The sequence below is a fragment of the Diabrotica undecimpunctata genome, chromosome 5, assembly GCF_040954645.1.
Source record: "Diabrotica undecimpunctata isolate CICGRU chromosome 5, icDiaUnde3, whole genome shotgun sequence".
Taxonomy (NCBI): Eukaryota; Metazoa; Arthropoda; class Insecta; order Coleoptera; family Chrysomelidae; genus Diabrotica; species Diabrotica undecimpunctata.
Genome location: NC_092807.1, coordinates 102,184,294 through 102,203,448, shown reverse-complemented (window position 1 = coordinate 102,203,448; position 19,155 = coordinate 102,184,294). Strand labels below are relative to the sequence as shown.

Sequence of the window (19,155 nt, the reverse complement as noted above, 5' to 3'; positions counted from 1 at the left end):
ATTTTATATACACAGGTTCTTTTTTGCCTGTAATCTTCGGCGTTCGCCGAATCGTATTTATTTATTTCATATATGAATATAAAAACAATAACTTTCACTGTCAGCTCGTCGCGAAGGCCATTCTAACACAAAACGTGTTAATCAGTCGCATATTTGAAATACATTTAACTCTATAATTTGTTTTACATTATAAATCGTTTAGTAGTTAAGCTAATAACAGTGACACATTCCGTAAATGCAAATTATGAAAAAATATATAATGCATTGATAGTTGTTTTCAAACGCCAAAAATAAATGTGTCGACTTTCATTTTGTCGGTATTCCGGGATTTTTGTTTGTATTTTGAGAAATATTCGACCAAATTCTTGCTTGGTTATTTATTTGGAACAACAATTTTATAATAGACCGAATTCTTGCTATGTATCTTAGTTTTTGTTAAACATTTTAAACAAATGATTGATATAAAAATTTTAGATGTTGGCGGAAGAATTTGCTCAAATACATCAAGCTTCGATAATAATTAATAGTCAAACGGCGTGTACGAGTGATAAAAACATGGGGCAGGTAGAGTCCCACAGACCGGAGGACGATAATAAAATGGTAAGTGATTTTTCTTATTTTTTGCTATGCTACAGCGTTTTTGACTTTTATTTTTTGCGTTTGTATATATAACACTGTTGAAACTATGTTCATTTTACTATATGTCTCATACTTACAGGTATTTTATAGTTTTGTGCTCAGAAATTTATTAAATTAATGTTTTAACATGAGCTTAGTTATTCTCAGGGATTTATGGTTTTTACAAGAGATTTATAAACATGGATAAAAAGATGTATAGTCGGTTCCCTATATTTACGCGGGTTTCGGATTAAAAGTTTTATTGTAAGTACCCAGTTTTAATTACCTGCTCTTTGGGGAAATATCAACTGGTCAAATGAAATGAAAAATAATCCATAACTTTTTTTAATTAAATAATAATGGAAAATCTTTTATATAATTGACAGTATAATAAGGAGAATTACTTCATTAATGGAGTCTAATGTGGCTAATATAAACCTAATAATAATTTTATATTACACTTCACACAGAAAATATGGTCTATGTATATTTGTTCCATGGAGAGAATTTCTAATGAAAAATAAAAAAATTTAACTTGCGAACAAAAATGAAAATCAGTCATTATCATCAAAAATATCATAATCGTCATCATCATCACTGTCATCACCATTAATTGTTATTATGATTGGACTTATTTCGTTTATTTTATTTTCATAACTCCACCAATCTTCTATTAGTTTCTCGCACTTGAATATACAGTTGCACCACACTTCTGGAGTTACAATTGAAAGTGCCTTTCGCCAAGTTTCCCGAACTGCGTCGTCGCTATAACCGTTAGGCCCAATATGGTTGTCATAATATTGTTTTGCTATTCCCATATATATTCGATGGGATTAAACTGGCAATGATACGGTGGCAGACGTAAAACTTGATGACCGTAACTTTCAATAATCTGATCCACAACAAAGGTTTTTGGTTTTGCGTGGATATTTGCCAAGCGTAATAATTCTGATTTTAAAATATGTTGTGTAAATAGTATATGTTCCTTTGTCAACCATTCTTTAATTTTATTAACAGTCCAAGAATTCGTTGGACTTTTGTTTAATACTTCAGAATGGTAAGGTGCATTGTCTAAAATAATTACGCTGGGCTCACTTAAACCTGGGAGAAGTTTTTCATGTAACCATTTTACAAACATTTCTGTGTTCATATTATCATATTACTATATAGTCGGTTCGCTATATTTACGCGGGTTTCGGATTAACAAAATTATGCTAATGACTCATTGATAACCAGTTGCAGTAAACGACTTCCCAGAAAATTAGGTATAAATTTGTTACAATATTGCAGTTGAATTGATTCTTTGCCAGTGTTGACATTGTATGTTTGGTGGAAATATTTAAAAATGCCTCCTAGACGTGTGTTAGATGTAGATAGTCAAATTTGTAGTATACATAAGTATTTTACGGATGAAAAAGAAAATGGCGGTCCTTTAAAATCGGTAATGTCTGTTCAACAACGCGTATGTGATGCTCTAGGAATTAGTGAAACCAAACTAAGAGGAGTATTACAAAATCGCAATAATGAACGGCCGAAAGAAGATCACCGAAAAACTCGCCTATCATTGAAAACGAAAGATATTCCAGATTGAAAAAAATTTGAAATTCGTGATACCATTTATCGAATGCGAGCCAACAAGGAACATGTGACCTTAAATACAATTCTCTCGGAATTAAAAGATAGAAAATTTGACGAAATTGGCAGAACAAGTCTATGGCAGTGATACATAATTTGGGTTTCAAATTTCAAAAGGAGGATAACAGAAAAGCCCTTTGTGAAAGAAGTTCTGTTGTGCAGAAAAGAATTAACTTTCTAAGAAAATATTCTAAATTAAAAGAAGAAAGGGCAAATTTTATATATTTAGACGAAACATGGATATTTTCTAGGGGTGCAACCAAGAGAATATGGCAACATGATAACGTAAAGTCTATCAAACATACTGATGGGGAAGGGAAGCGACACATAATTTTACATGCAGGAGGGAAATCGGGTTTTATAGAAGGTGCTGATTTAATATTTTCATCTAAATCAAAATCAAGTGACTATCACGATAATATGAACACAGAAATGTTTGTAAAATGGTTACATGAAAAACTTCTCCCAGGTTTAAGTGAGCCCAGCGTAATTATTTTAGACAATGCACCTTACCATTCTGAAGTATTAACAAAAGTCCAACGAATTCTTGGACCGTTAATAAAATTAAAGAATGGTTGACAAAGGAACATATACCATTGACACAACATATTTTAAAATCAGAATTATTGCGCTTGGCAAATATCCACGCAAAACCAAAAACCTTTGTTGTGGATCAGATTATTGAAAGTTACGGTCATCAAGTTTTACGTCTGCCACCGTATCATTGCCAGTTTAATCCCATCGAATATATATGGGGAATAGCAAAACAATATTATGACAACCATATTGGGCTTAACGGTTATAGCGACGACGCAGTTCGGGAAACTTGGCGAAAGGCACTTTCAATTGTAACTCCAGAAGTGTGGTGCAACTGTATATTCAAGTACGAGAAACTAATAGAAGATTGGTGGACTCGTGAAAATAAAATAAACGAAATAAGTCCAACCATAATAACAATTAATGGTGATGACAGTGATGATGATGATGATTATATTTTTGATGATAATGACTGATTTTCATTTTTGTTGGCAAGTTAAATTTTTTTATTTTTCATTAGAAATTCTCTCCATGGAACAAATATACATAGACCATATTTTCTCTGTGAAGTGTAATATAAAATTATTATTAGGTTTATATTAGCCACATTAGACTCCATTAATGAAGTAATTCTTCTTATTATACTGTCAATTATATAAAAGATTTTCCATTATTATTTAATTAAAAAGAGTTATGGATTATTTTTCATTTCATTTAACCAGTTGATATTTCCCCAAAGAGCAGGTAATTAAAACTGGGTACTTACAATAAAATTTTTAATCCGAAACCCGCGTAAATATAGCGAACCGACTATATGCATTTATTGAAGGTTGAACCACCACTCTCTATTATAACTATGTAGTGGCCGAATTAACCGACGCTTATCTAGAAAATGCCCATTTATTGTTTGTATGGATCTAGCAAAAACACTTGGTACATTAAGTAGAAGACAACACAGATGAATACTCTGACATATAATTATTTAACACACATGAAAAGATAGATCATTACAAAAATACTATAAAACAATACTTACAGAACTCTAGACCTAAAAATATTGTTGCATATTGGTGGTTTGGCTTCTTAAACACTTAAAAAAAGTCAGTAATTTTTTTCTGAATTTTATTTTCTAATGATTTTTGATGTGCCAAATTTACGTCACTTTTTAATAATCATTACATCGATGGCGTTGCTTCTTTTTGCTGTTCGACGTAGGTAGCTGCCAGTTGCAAAGCTGTTGTGCTTTCAGCGTGGCTCATTTTATTTTCTTAATCTTCCTCTTCATTCACAGCATCTGTGTCGTCATCCTTCTCATTTTCTTGGCGAATGACACACTCGGCGATTTCGTCGCCGTTCAAAACCTCGTTGTGTAGCTCCTTTTCAAAGTTGCTCCAGTCCAAAGCATCTTCTTCAACAATTGGACCACAGTTCGGTAGTTGCTGAAGGTCGTGCAATAGAGCTGCATTGTCATCAGGTTCGTTAACAAGAATGCTGTTTAGCTCATCTGCTGATGTGTTCTTGGTCTTATCTTCTATATTTGGCCAAAGTTTTTTCCAAGATTTTACAAACGTCGACGGTGGTATTTCGTCATATGCTTTGGCCGACATGTACACAACATCCTTTATATTAACTGACTTCAGCACTTTTAAGACGTGTAAGTTGTCATCAGCCTCCAGTTTGGAAAGAACTTCAGAAAGCAGTTTTCACACTTGGTGGTGGAACAAATGTTCCACCACCCTTTTGAGTCGAAAATCCTTTGTGGTTTCTTAGTGTTTTGTCTATTGTCGGTAATGATTCATTGTCTCATAGGCGCTAGGCTATCCCTGTTATTCATTTCCGTTCAAACCATCTTCAATGTCTTAAGTGAGGTTAAGGGTTTATGTCCATTTGTGGTTTTCAGGTTTTTAGGTATACGAGCCCCTTCCCATATCAGTTGGTCCAACGTTAGATTGATAAATAAAATTTTAGAGAACAAAAATAAAAGCGCAGCGCTAATTTTAGAAGTTTTAATGTATCGAACATTTTTGAATTTCCTTATTATAGAAAATATTTTATAACGTAATGAAAACTGTTGATGAAACAGAATAATAATAAATTAAAAAAAAAACGCATAGAATATGTAATATTAACAAAAAAAATGTGAAAGTTTACCACTGAGTTACATCCTTTTTATTTTTATTGACATTCACAATTCTTCGAGGCATAGTTTTTACCAAGTTCTGACAAAATTTTAATGTAAACGAATCCCATATTTCTTGCAATTTTTCCTTCAATTCGTCGATGGACCTGGCAGGATGTTTTCTGAAAGCTTTTTTCTTTTCGCGCCACAAAGTCTCTATCGGGGATAAGTCGGGACTGTTCTTCTTCAATCCATTTTAAACTGTTTTTTGAGATATGACAACCTGCGCCTTCCTGTTATTTAAAAAATATTCAAATATTTGTCCGTGTTTACAACCCTATCGATAAAATGTAACTTTACCACATCTTTAGACGACATGCTGCCCCAGATCTTGACAGATGCACGGAATTTGACTTTTCTCTTCAGACAGTATTCTCTTCAAATTTATTAAAAACAATCCGTACTAATTTTTTGCCGCACAAACGGCAAAAGGATTTACAATACTACAAAATACATTTGACATTAACTGACAATATTATTGTTTTGATGTCATGTTTCCATAGCTATCTCTGGATTTAACGCAATTATGAAAAAATCAACGTATGTTGACATAAGTGAATGCATAGTCAGGGGTTAGTGAATTTCTTTTTTGTTTAAGATAAAGAAAAACCCATAAGTGTGATGTTTTTAATAAATATTAATAAAAATGCCATATTAATTAATATGGGAACTTATAAAAACATGCAGAGTATAATTTGTTTATGGTAATCGACTTAAACTTAAACAATGTTAGATATGCCGACGACACCATGGTGATAGCAGATAGTTTAGAGGGACTTAAGAGGCTAATGGACAGAATAAACGAGTCCAGTCAACAGTACGGACTAAACGTTAATACCCACAAAACGAAACAAATGATTATCAGCAAGGAGAATATAAGTGGGGCTCATCTATACATCAATGGGACGCAGATAGAGCGAGTAAAACAGTATTGCTACCTGGGAACTATTATAAACGAACAGTGGAGCAATGTACAGGAAATAAAGTGCCGCATATGTACAGGAAATAAAGTGCCGCATAGGAAAGGCAAGAACGGTCTTTAACAAAATGAGCGCCATCTTCAAAAGTCACAACATATCCCTAGATACAAAAATGAGACATTTGAGATGCTATGTTTTCTCTGTGTTGTTGTACGGGGCGGAGGCATGGACGCTTACAGACACCACTATTAAAAAACTTGAAGCATTTGAGATGTGGCTTTATAGAAGAATGCTGAGAGGGACAGCAAGGATCACGAACAAGGGAGTTCTAGAAAAAATGAAGAAGGAACCAGAGATTGTGTTTACAATCAAACGTATAAAATTGCAATATCTGGGACACGTTATGAGAAATCAGCACCGTTACTCCCTGCTGCAGTCTATATTACAAGGTGGACGAGGTAAGCGTGGACCCGGTAGAAGGAGAATATCATGGCTGCGGAATTTAAGAACATGGTTTAAGAAAACCTCAACGGAGCTGTTTCGAGCCGCAGCGAGCAAGGTCATGATTGCCAATATGATTTCCAACATCCGAAATGGGTAGGAACCAGAAGAAGAAGAAGAAGAATCAACTGCAAATTCCATAGGTGGGCCAACTGATATGGGAAGGGGCTCGTATTAAATAGACTGCCACATTTTTGTGGATACCAGGACGCTGTGTGCTGTCTGAAATATAACCATTGAAATTAGATGAGCGCCTATTCAATTTTGAAACCGTGATATGCTGATTGACCGTGATTTTATGATTCTAAAACTATTTTTTGTGCCATTTCCAAGTTATCTACTATATTTGATGGGTATTAAGCAAAATTTTAATTGAGAACGATTTCCTAGTAGACGTTTTCTGCGAAACGTCAAATATAATGTATTTTCAATTAAAATATGGTCACTTCTCATTAAATACAGTAGATAGATAGATAATTTAGTCTAGAGGTCTACTGTAACAAGGTTATCGGAGAATTATATGATCAATAACTCTATTTAGTATGAGTCAAAAATGCTGAAATAATAACAAAACTATTTCGACGCAATTCAATAATTGAAAACCATTCGACACCCTTTTTAACTACCGCTTTTTCTGAGAATAAATTGCAGATAAAATTAGAAATGTTTTATTTTTAAAGTATCCATTTTCAGCTCGGAAATCGCATAAAGTTTATATATTTCGCACACTCTACCGTCGATCAATCATTTCTCGATAGTTGTTCTTAAGCATCGTTCGTTTTCTTTTTCGACAGATGTCCGAATCTCAGGTGGAGAACGAGCTGCAGTGCGCCATTTGCGCCGAAATGTTCGTCAAAGCCTCGACGCTGAATTGTTCCCACACGTTTTGTAAATTTTGTATAGACAAATGGAAAGAAAAACAGACAATTTGTCCGATCTGCAGAACCAAAATCACCTCGCAAGTACCGACGCTAGTCTTAGACAATTTTATAGAGAAGGTAAGTTATATTCTTAATGTTTAATATTAATTAGTAGGGAATTTTCTTTAAACGTTTTCTTTAAAGGTGCAACTCAAAACTTTGGCAAATAATTTTTTACATTGCTATCATTATTTATATTTCAATTTAACCGTTTTTAAGTAGATAAAGCATAGAAACAATAGTTAAATTTTATTTTTTTAATAGATCGGGGTAAATATTACTGGACCGTACTTTTTACTCTGAAAATTTTTATTTAATATTGTAAATACGAATGTACTGTCATCATTATATGAAGCTACATCCTTTCGTGAACCTTCAATATATCCTCCCTTGTCAGTGCCTGTTTTTCCATCCCTTCACTGTAATCTTCCTTAAATGTTTTCCCACATCTTCCAGATATCTGAGCTTAAATCGTTTCCTTCTTGTTCTGTCTTGTTCCATCCATCCAAGTCTTATACTTTATTCATCTTAGACGGTTCATTGTGATGGTTTTAATGATGTTTAACTTCTAACCAGAAGAATTATTCCACCATTTCTATCATTATATGAAATTATATCCCGTCGGGAGCTTTGGCTTGACTCAAAACATTGTTCCTTGTCAAGTGCTTCGTATTTCTATCCCTTCACGTTGAAACATACTATAGACCTGGATTGATAGTGAGGAAGTATATAAATATAAAAATTGACCCAATGAGTCGTTTAGTCTTGGAACTAAAACAAATGAAGAATTCCAGGTTCAAGTAACTGCACTGCACATATGGAAAAAATAAGAATAATGAAAGTTTCTTCCTTCTTTCCTTTTTCTCTATCAGAAAATATTTAGCATTGTGATTGAATCTGCAGTGGCAGGTTATAAAAAAAGATAAAAACTTCGGTGAATTGTGCTTTCACCACCATTAAAGATGAAGTAATCTGGACTAACTTAAGCTTTCTTCTTGTTTCGTTTTTGTTCTTGCTGGTTTGCTATATACGTAACTTTAATTCATACTATTTTACTGCATCTTATTATTAACGGCTATTATCAGACATTTCTCTTCTTCCCAGCCTCTACCGGAAAAGTACCAATGTCGCGATTTCCAACCACAACCTTTTTTCTGCTGCCCTGATTAAAAGTGAACGTCGAAAAAAAATCATGTTACAGCTATCTCACGTAAGGGGATTGTTAACAGGTTTATATCGCAGCTTTATTAGTTCCAATAATATCGTCTTCTCCATTGCCCTTTTTCACTATAATGATGCTCTTCAATACTTTCTTTTTTTCAAATATTAACAACAGATCTTTATCTCACGTCGTTATTGCCTATGTTTCTGATCCGCACGTGAGTACTGGTCGTCCTGTAAAGTTAACATTTTGTTGCTCTTGACATTTTTTCGTCTTAGTTAACATGTGGCCAGAATTTTTCTACCGTTTCGACAGTTTCGTGTTTTATCTTCAAGTTGTCTTGTTGCGTTCTTGATATGATGTCCTAAGTCTGATGATTTCTATGGTATTTTTGATTTAAATACTTCAACTGCTACGTCCAACTGTCATGAATATAATCAACAGCGAACTCTAGTTATTCCAAGGTCGATCATACTCGAAAACAACTGGCAGGTAATAAATAAATAACGTTTCCTATACTCTATAAGAAAATCTAAGGTCCAACAGACCAAATTCGAAACTTTTTTTGTCATTTATATGGAACTGTCACATTTTACGTAAAAATATATTTCAATCCTTGTTTCACCGAAAAAGTCATGTTTTGCATAAAATGTCACATTTCATGTAATATGCACATCTCGTTTCACTTCTAGTTTCCCGCCATATTTTATGTAATATGACGCATAATGTCTGGGAGCTGTATGGATTTCTGTCGAATTTGATTTGTTGAAACTTATTTGTTCTTATGGAGATTTACATAGGAAAATTATCACTTTTGATCTCGTTTATTGCCTATCTAATACTACTGGGCCTGTCAATACTATCACTTAGCTGTCTTAAAGTCTGCTATGTTGTAATGGCAGTCTATGTCGTTCTATTCACAGAGTCGTAGGCTGCTTTGTAGTCTATAAATATGTGATGAGTTTATCAATGCCATATTCTCCAGTGTGTTTATTCTGATGAATTGTTGATTTACCACCTCTGAAACCAGTCTGGTATTTTCCTACTTTCCGTTCTGCATATGGTTCCATACAATGACATAGTACTGTGGAAAATATTTTATACGCTGTATTTAGAAGCGTAATTCCTCTGTGGTTAGAGCATTCAAAGATATCCCTTTTTTTCTGTATGGTGCAAAGTATTCCAATATTTCAATCATTGGGGAGGGATTTCTGTGTCCATATTTCCCAATTATGGTTCCACAAATTTCTGTTTTCCTCTTTTGCTGCTGCTTCAATGTCTTCCTTTATTCTGGTTTTTAAATGTGTATGTCCTCTTTATTTCAGATAATACAAGGTTCTGGACAAGATATACAGAACCATAGAAAAGAATTACTAAACGAAAGGACGAAGCAGCAGCAACAACAACAGGTACAACAACAGCAACAACAACAGCAACGACAAAATCCGAGGCGGCCAGTGAGAGGCAGGCGAGGTAAGATTTTTTCTTTGCTTGTACCATTACATTTATACTACGTTGGTTTATTATTTAAAATTTGGTGTCGTTCTACAAAAAAAAAACTTTAGTACTCATGACTTTTAATTTGAATTTTTATTACGGTAAAAGATATTTCCAAATTGATTGGGTGAACTTGTGTGATTAAATTTGAAAACTCGTTATAAATTCGCCAATAAAAACTCTGAATTTATATTGCTCCGAATATTGTATTATTTCCACTCGAGGCGAAATTCTCTCCTGATTTATTAAAATTATGTTCTAAATTGAGAAAACCCGAGATTTTATGATACCATACACGAAATGTTTGTTTTATTGCACCAACAACAAATTAAAATTATAGTACCGCTTTTTGTGATGAGTCTATAAATAGATTGAAACATATTTCACTAGTCCCAAATGAAATTTCTCAACAATAATGAATTATAACAGTACGAATCGTAGACTTTGTAGTAGAAAGTGACCTTGAAACTCTAGCATTCATAGGTGAATGTTTTAACAGTGTCACGATTACAATAAATAACAAACATAATCAGGTGTTTTGTTGATCTTGCAACAGTCATTGATCGTTTGGATTTTTATTAGTAAACGAGGACTTGTTCAGAAGAATGTTTTTTTTGCACGTGTATGGACGACCGTGATTACAAACTTGTCCTGAAGTACTTATTAATTATTACGATAGGAATTATTATTGCAATATAATATGACAATATGCTTGTTCGATTATAAATAAGCGTATCAATACGACAGTTGTGTGGGCCTTAACACGTTAAGTACTGTTCGTGACTAGCGCGATCCAATATTTTTCAGATCGCTATCGTTTCGTTATCGCTATCGTTTTTTAATAGGATAATATTTGAAGTAACATTCTTTAACTTTGAAATTCTCATTATCGGATGTTTGGCTATTATTAATTTTACAGAGAAAATTTCAGTGTTTTTACAGACAATAATGAATTTTAACACTTTTCTAGGATTTTAAAAGCCCTTCTATCATTGGGTATTTTTATTGTCTTTACCACTCAATATTCTGTTTTATTTGTTTGAGACGTTGAAATTTTCATAAATCAACTGCTTTGTAACCACTGGCACCAGCCGATCGTGGCGTATTAATAATACACAAAATTAGCTTACGACTTATAATAGCTTTATTGATTTGAAATAAACTGAAAATGTTTAACGGTTTTATTACCTAACTCACCGTTTTCTATAATAAATATTAAGAAAAAGGCAATACTTCCATTCTTTTCTGTTTTTCACCATTTGTGTTGCTTCTTGCCAAGATTTACCCTTATTTTGTAATATATCCGCTATGTGCATGTCCCGCTCTATATTTTTTTAAAAACTACTATCGCTAAATGTTATACCTAATAATATACAGTAGACTCGCGATTATCCGAGATAATTGGGACCCTCACTACCCCGGATAGGAAAAAACTCGGTTAACACCGAGAGTGGTTGTACTGATAGAAAAACACGTAAATAACAATAACTGTGGTTATTTTAATGAAGATAAAAACATTTACCTTATCAATATCACTGTTGATATTGCTTCATTCTTCTTTTTAAGCAGCGATGTTACGCCAGCGTTGAAAATGAAGTACATCTACTGGAATCGATTCCTCTTGCTGCTCGTTGTATTCGAGAGGTGCTTCTTCTTCTTTAGGTGCCGTCTTCTTAGCGAAGGTTGGCGATGACCTCTGCAAAGTCTTCCCTATTTTGGGCTTTCCTTATTAAACTTTGAAAGTCTAATCCTGTCCAATCTTTGATGTTGCGCAGCCAGGTCGTTTGTCGTCTACCCGGGCCGCGTCTGCCTTCTATTTTCCCTTCTATAATAAGCTGAAGGAAGTTATACCTGTCGTGTCTAAATATGTCTCCAAGATAAGACGTTTTACGCTTCTTGACAATTTCTGTGAGTTCACGCTCTCTATTCATACGCCTTAAAACTTCTTCATTTCTAACGCGGTCGGTCCATGGAATTTTCAGCATACGACGAAATACCCACATCTCAAAGCTCTCTAAACGTCGTAACGAGCTGACTGTTAACGTCTAAGATTCCACGCCGTGTAATAGTGTACTATATACATAACACTTTATCATGCGGTATCGTAGGGACAAATCAAGATTACAGGTAGTGAGTAACTGTCGCATCTTTAAGGTGTTTCTTGTCTGTTCTATTCTACATTTAACCTCTTGTTCGTGGTCTAAGGTTTCATGTATCCAACAGCCTAGATACTTAAACTTTTTCACTTGTTCAACTAGATTGTTGTTGACTAGTATGTTTATAACTGGTGTGTTTTTTTTTTAAATTACCATTGTTTTGGTTTTTTTACATTCACTTTAAGCCCGTATAGTTCTCCTTTTCGCACTACTTTGGTTAATAGAATTTGTAGTTCTTCTTCACTGCCAGCAATCAGTACTGTATCATCGGCATACCTGATATTGTTCACGATTTTTCCATTTACTTTTATTCCTTCTTGTGCTTCATCTAGAGCATGTGCAAAGATGTCCTCTGACTACAAGTTGAATAATAATGGTGATAGTATACAACCTTGTCTACTATCACCATTGTCTCTTACAGAGGCGTTTTGGTTCCAGTAGAGTTGACGTATTGTATTAATGTGTTTGGCTTTGTCAAAAGCCTTTTCATAATCTATAAAGCACAAGTAGACATATTTTTGTTGATCCCGACACTTTTGCATGAGAACAATGAAACTGAACAAAGCTTCTCGAGTTCCCATACTGTTTCGAAAGCCAAATTGTTCCGGACCCATATCTTCTTCGCATTTTTTGTAAATTCTGTTATGGATAATTTTTAGAAATAGCTTCACCATAGAGGTGCTTCAAGGGCCTTAAACCCGTCGGAATGAGAAATATTTTGAGTTATCGTATATGCATCTTATTCCTCTTCATGGTTGATGTTTTGAACTAGATCGGCAATTACGTCAACTGTCAGTTTCATTTCTTCATCTCCGTTCATCCAATCGATGACGTCTTTGTTTCCGATTGGCTAGGTTAGCTATAGTATCAACTTTACAGCCATCGGTTTTTTTTAAGGTTCAGTGTTTTGTTTTCTTTCTGAAATAATTTTTTCCATGATTTTTGAATATTAGACACTTTTACGTCGTCCAATGCAGATGCAATCCAATAGCAAACATCTTTAATAACCATGATCTTCTTAAATGCGTCAATTAAAGGCAGCCCTTCATCCAGCCTGTTTAGCAGTGCCTGAAGAAGCCTCTGCCGATCATTCCTATTCATTGTTTCTATAACGCCTTGATCTAGGAGTTGTATTGGGTGTAAGAAACGCAACTCTTATGTCGCCACTAATCAATTCATGGTTTTTATAGGTAGTAGGTAAGCAATTCACTTGAATATTTTTGAATGCCATTGGATTTTTGGATTTTCCTATCAAAAGAGATATTAATTTTAATGAATCAGAAGAATTGTTGCAGATCATCGATTGTGACTCTCTCTTTGCTTTTCTTGTAACCTGGTACAGTTCCTTAATTTTTAGCAGCTAGTGTTTTCCAAGGAAGCATTTTGAAATTAAGGCCTGCCTCATCACAGTTAAATATTTGGTCTGAAGTTAGTCCATCTTTAAGGATAATGTCTTGTAATTTTTAATCAAATGTTCCAATTTCAATTGAGTCAGCAAAAAGTTTTCGCTGCAAGAATTCAATTGTCAGATACCATATTTCTTCTTCCATGTGTCAATCCATGCCTCACTATCACAAAAGTTTTGTGCTCCATCCATAAACTTCTTGTGTGGAATTCAATAGCTTTTGCTTGGAGTATTGGACTACTTATCGGGCTGCCTAATCCTCTCATTTGTGAAAACCACAAGAGCAATGTGCCTGCCCAATACCATTTCAGCTTGGCTAAACGTTCGACGACAACAGTGATACCTTTTCTTTTCGTTAGGTCTTGGTTCCTTATCTTGTCTTTTTTTGTCACGCCGAGAATCGATCTTTCCATGCGCCTTTGTGTCACTCGCATTTTTAGTGCTGTTGTTTTTGTGAGAGTGAGAGTTTCTACTGCGTATGTCATAATAGGAAGAACGCATTTGTCAAATGTCTTACGCTTCATAGCTATCGGGATGTTGCTCTTAAATATGTCTCTTAGTGAACCATACGCCGCCCAAGCAAGTGTTATTCGTCGTTGAAATTCACAGTTCTGATTATCCTTGCTTATTCTGATTCTGCTGATTCTAACACTTGATTTTGGATGGTTAGGTGGTCGCTGGGAACGAAATTTGTCATAAATTTGGTCTCACTGATGTTCATTTTTAGATCTATTGTTAAAGATACGTTTTCTAATTGTAGAATTTGTTGTGCTTCACTCAGATCTTCGGTAATAAGTACTATATCGTCAGCAAAACTCAGACGATTGCCCCGTCTATTTTTATTCTTCTATTTTCCCACTTTAGCATTTTAAAGGCGTATTCAAGGACCGTTATAAATAATATTATATATATATATATATATATATATATATATATATATATATATATATATATATATATATATATATATAATAAATTGTATCGTTAAAATGTGTTCACATTTAATTCCTGAAACTTCAGGTCAATGATCCCATAATCACTCAACCTTTCGGTATCTGTTTCGAAGTAAAGAAATAGCTACGATCGAATAACACAATGAAGCAGACGAGGTGATGACTTGACTAATAGGGCACCGTCCGGGCCGACAGTAAAACTTTGAAGGATAAAAAAAATCTTTCTGCATTTTATATTTAAGTTAATAAGGACGAAAATAAAATAACTTACCGCAGAACAAGAATTTTATCACAACTATACAACTGAATAAACTATTAAATGACATCAGCGGCCATTGCGACGACAAACTAAGGAATGACTCGAAATATGGGCGTTTGTGTGCTCCGTCTCTAATATGGAGTTTGTTTCTTGAGAAAAATTACAAAACTCTGACATAATCACACCCAGAGAAAACTAATGGCATGGTAAAGTGCTATATTTTTAGACTTAATAAAAAACAGTCTACATAAAGTGCTCACCAAAAGACTAGGAAATTGAACCGCTACATTGTTTGTATCCTACTCTGATGTTTTCTGTTTAAAACCCAGTTTTCTGCTCCGTATGTCAACGTTAGTCTATATATTTTTTTCTTATATTGTCATCTTCGTTATCTTGATTTTGACTTTGTTGTTGAGGAATCCTGTGTTCCTGGAATAGTTTTCAATATTTGCAATATTTTTTGGCTTCATTATTCTTTTATTTCTGTCATTTCTTCTTCCGTCAACTTCTCCTTGTATCTGATTTTCGTTTTTTCTTCTCCTAGTTTATGTATTTTAATTATTTCCTTGTATTTCTTATTCTTGTCGTCTGGGCATTTTCTCACCCTTGGTTCAAAATATTTTGCCGGATGGATTTCAAATGCTTTTCATTTTTTCGTATTGTCTTCCCCTTTTATCTGCATATTTCTATTTGTTTTGCTTGCCTTCCGAACTGAGTAATCTGTATAATCTTAGAAACCTGCGTGTTTGTTAGTATTTAACAACTTTGTTCTTCGTTTAATTTTTCTTTAGCTGCTTGCGTTCACCCGATACTTGTTATTTTTTATGGCTACAGTACAATAATGCTCCAACATTTTGTGTCCTTAATATATTAAAATAAATTATATAGAACACAAATAGACAGAGAGAGACGAGTACAAGTCCAAGTTCGGCGATTCCAAATTGAATTATCATGTCTGGCCTTTGACCCACATTTTAGCGTGAATTGTACGTTTCAAGATCTTAACATATATTTTCTATTTCGATGAACACAAATTTAACTACCTTCGATATATATTATAAAATGATTAGTGGATGCTAATGTTTGCTTTCACTAGCAATAAAAGAAGTGTTACATGGAATACTTCCGAAACTAACAATAATTTTAATCTAATAATTTTGAACATTTTTTATATATCTATTTAGTATGCTTCGAAAGGCAAATGATTGAGAAAAAGATGAAATTTCACGTTAAAAATAATATAAAATTAAGTTAATTAAAAAACAACTGTTTTTTTTTAATTAAAATAAACAATTTCATTTGAAATTAAATTAAATTTCAATTAAAACTGTAATAAATTCTCTATTAATACAAAAGATAACATAGAAAAGCAGAAATAAAGTAGTTTTAGAACAAAATTCAGAAAATTTTGTTAAAATAATACCGTTGTCTGATGAGAACACGATTAAACGTTATAAAATATGTTTTATTTAATAAAATCATTTAATAATTTGAAATTTTTTAACGCAAACTCTACCTCTTTGTAAAAATTGAATTTACAGCTTGTACAGCTGTACAACAATTGAAACGGCTTTAGTTTTGCTAATATCTACAAAAGACCTACCATGAACGCCGTTTACGAATATGTTAAAAACGAAGGATTTTTAACTGCTAAACTATCTTCTTTTAGAAAAATTGTGAAGAAATTAGAAACTAGGGAATTTAGATGGAAAAAATATGAAGACAATAGAAAAATATTAATGGAAAAAAATTTATATACGGTCCAAAAGAACATAATTTCTAAGAAAACTCAAAAAATACAAATCTGAAAGTAACATATTTATTTATTAACATTATAAGTAGTTTTAAAGTATTTTACAATTTTTTGTAGATAGAAATATTGTATATAGTGATGAGACTTTATAAACATATCGCACACAGTTCCAAAGGGTTGGGATGTTGGACGAAACATGTGCTTAAAATCACCTGTATCTAAAGGGCAACGACTGATTATTTCACATTGTGATGTTAAAAATGGATTTGTTAAAAAGGCTGCTTTCATTTTCAAATCCGGACTAAAAGCTGGTGATTATCATGATGACATAAATCACCAGAATTATATGAAATTGTTGAAAGACAAACTTCTTCCTAATTTACCTTTCAATTCAGTTTTAGGAATAGACAACGCTTCATACCATAATGTGACTGTTGAAAAATTTCCTACATCGACTTCGAAAAAAGACGTCATGAGAAAATGGTTGACAGAAAAGAATATATTTTTTGAGGAAAGTGAAACAAAGCTGGAGCTGTACAATAAGATACTACCACCTTATCATCTGGAACTTAACCCGATTGAAAAGATATTATGGTCTGTTTTAAAAAATGAAGTGGCGATAATAAACACCACATCTAAATCAGTAGATGTTCAAGAGATAGCAGAAATCAGTCTAAACGAAATCACGCCACAGGTATGGGCAAATACTTGCAGACATGTTAAAAAAATTTAAGAAGAGTATTCCAGCCGAAAATTCAATATAGATGAAGCGCATGACGAAAACGATCAACTTTAGAGGAAAATTACAACAGACCTTTTTTTATTAGAATGATCCAAGAAAGTTAAAAAAATTGTCCGGGGCGAAAAATTAATTTATATAATTTGTTTAAAAACAATTATTGTTTAAATAAATTATGACATTTTCGTATAGGCGACCCCTTGAAGCTCATTCTGGAGTATCTCATGAAAGCTGTTATGCCAAAAAATCTCATGGTAATATTTTTCCTAACGAATCAGAGCTTTTCGCTTTGTCTAAACATATTTTGCTGAATTTCAAATCAAAATCCTATTCTTTTTCTGTCATACGTTGATTTCTCATTTATTTATTTTCCCTGTAAGAATTTTTTTGTTCTAACAAAATTTTATTTATAAACAAAATTTGTGCAATGTAAATAGTTAACACATTGTAAATATAATATGAGTTTTTTTTTCGACATCAGGAAGTCGTAAAATTTTATTATAATATCTTTTAATGTGAGACATTAAGATAAATGCGTCACGCTCATGGAATGTTCAAGCTTGAAGTAAATGCAACTTCAAACTACGGACGATGGAAACACGCGTTTGTTCAGGGCAGGACTGGTAAATTAAAGATATAATATAAAACAAACAACCTTTGACAGATACAGATTATAGTACACCAATTTTTTAAATATAAAAATGGTTTACTAGATCGAGAGCTTCTTTTTTCATAGAGTGCCTGTCCGTTCCGAATGTTGGCGATCATTCTGGCTATGATGACTTTGTTTTTTTCTATACGGAATAGCTGTGTTGAGGTCTTTCTATACCATGCTTTCAGGTTAGCAAGCCAGGATATTCTTCTTCGTCCTGGGGCCCTTTTTCCTTCAATTTTACCTTGCAAAATGCATGGAAATAGCTCGTATCTGCCTTCATTTCTCATTGTATGTCCCAAGTACTGCAGCTTAAGGCCCTTCACAATGTTGACCAAATCCGTGGTTGTGTTAATCCTCCGCAGTACGTCTTTATTGGTGACTTTATCTGTCCATGGTATCTTTAGGATCCTTCTATATAACCAAAGCTCAAAAGCCTGAAGTATTGATAGAGTTGCCGCCTTCAATGTCCACGTTTCCACTCCGTACATAAGTATTTCAGTTGTTATTTTTATTTGTTCTGCATCTAATAGCTTCAGCAGTTCTGCAGGAATTTCATCAAGTCTTCTTTCATCATTTCTTCTGGTAGGATTTCGGGACCTGAATTTTCTTCAATGGTGGGCTCTTGTATTGTTCTAAGGTCATGAAAAAGTTTCTCCAAATATTCTTCCCATACTTTCTTTTTATCTTCTTTGGTTATGGCAAGATTGCCTTCATCATCTGTTTGAAAAGCTAAATTCTTCTTCTTCTTCATCACAGCTATTTTCACTTTTGAGATTGCAGCTCAGAACAAGTCGACGGAACTGCAATTATACCACTTTCTCAGATTGTTGAGCCAGGAGTTGCGTCTTCTTCCAATACTTCGTGTTCTCTGTATTTTTCCATGCATTATGGTTTGTAGCAACACATATTTATCCCCTCTCATAACGTGACCGAGATATTTTAACTTTCTTATATTAATCGTATTCATGATTTCCATTTCCTTCTTCTTCTTTAGGTAGGTACCGTCTCCTCTAAGGAGGTCGGTAATCATCACAGCTATTTTCACTTTTGAGATTGCAGCTCTGAACAAGTCGACGGAACTGCAATTATACCACTTTCTCAGATTGTTGAGCCAGGAGCTGCGTCTTCTTCCAATATTTCGTTTTCTCTGTATTTTTCCCTGCATTATGGTTTGTAGCAACACATATTTATCCCCTCTCATAACGTGGCCGAGATATTGTAACTTTCTTATCTTAATCGTATTCATGATTTCTATTTCCTTTGTCA

General features: G+C 33.6%; 1 protein-coding gene across 5 annotated transcripts in view; it reads left to right on the top strand.

Moving 5' to 3' along the window:
- Positions 1 to 19,155, top strand: part of LOC140441589 (uncharacterized) — a 47,925-nt gene that overhangs the window by 25,196 nt on the left and 3,574 nt on the right. For all 5 annotated transcript variants that reach the window (XR_011951015.1, XR_011951014.1, XM_072532418.1 and 2 more), the window contains exons 6-8: positions 475 to 600; positions 7,185 to 7,388; positions 9,798 to 9,945. Coding sequence is in view for 3 of the 5 variants with exons in the window: in XM_072532418.1 (XP_072388519.1) it covers positions 475 to 600; positions 7,185 to 7,388; positions 9,798 to 9,945 (478 nt within the window). In the remaining 2 variants the exon portion in view is untranslated. The remainder of the gene's footprint in view (positions 1 to 474; positions 601 to 7,184; positions 7,389 to 9,797; positions 9,946 to 19,155) is intronic.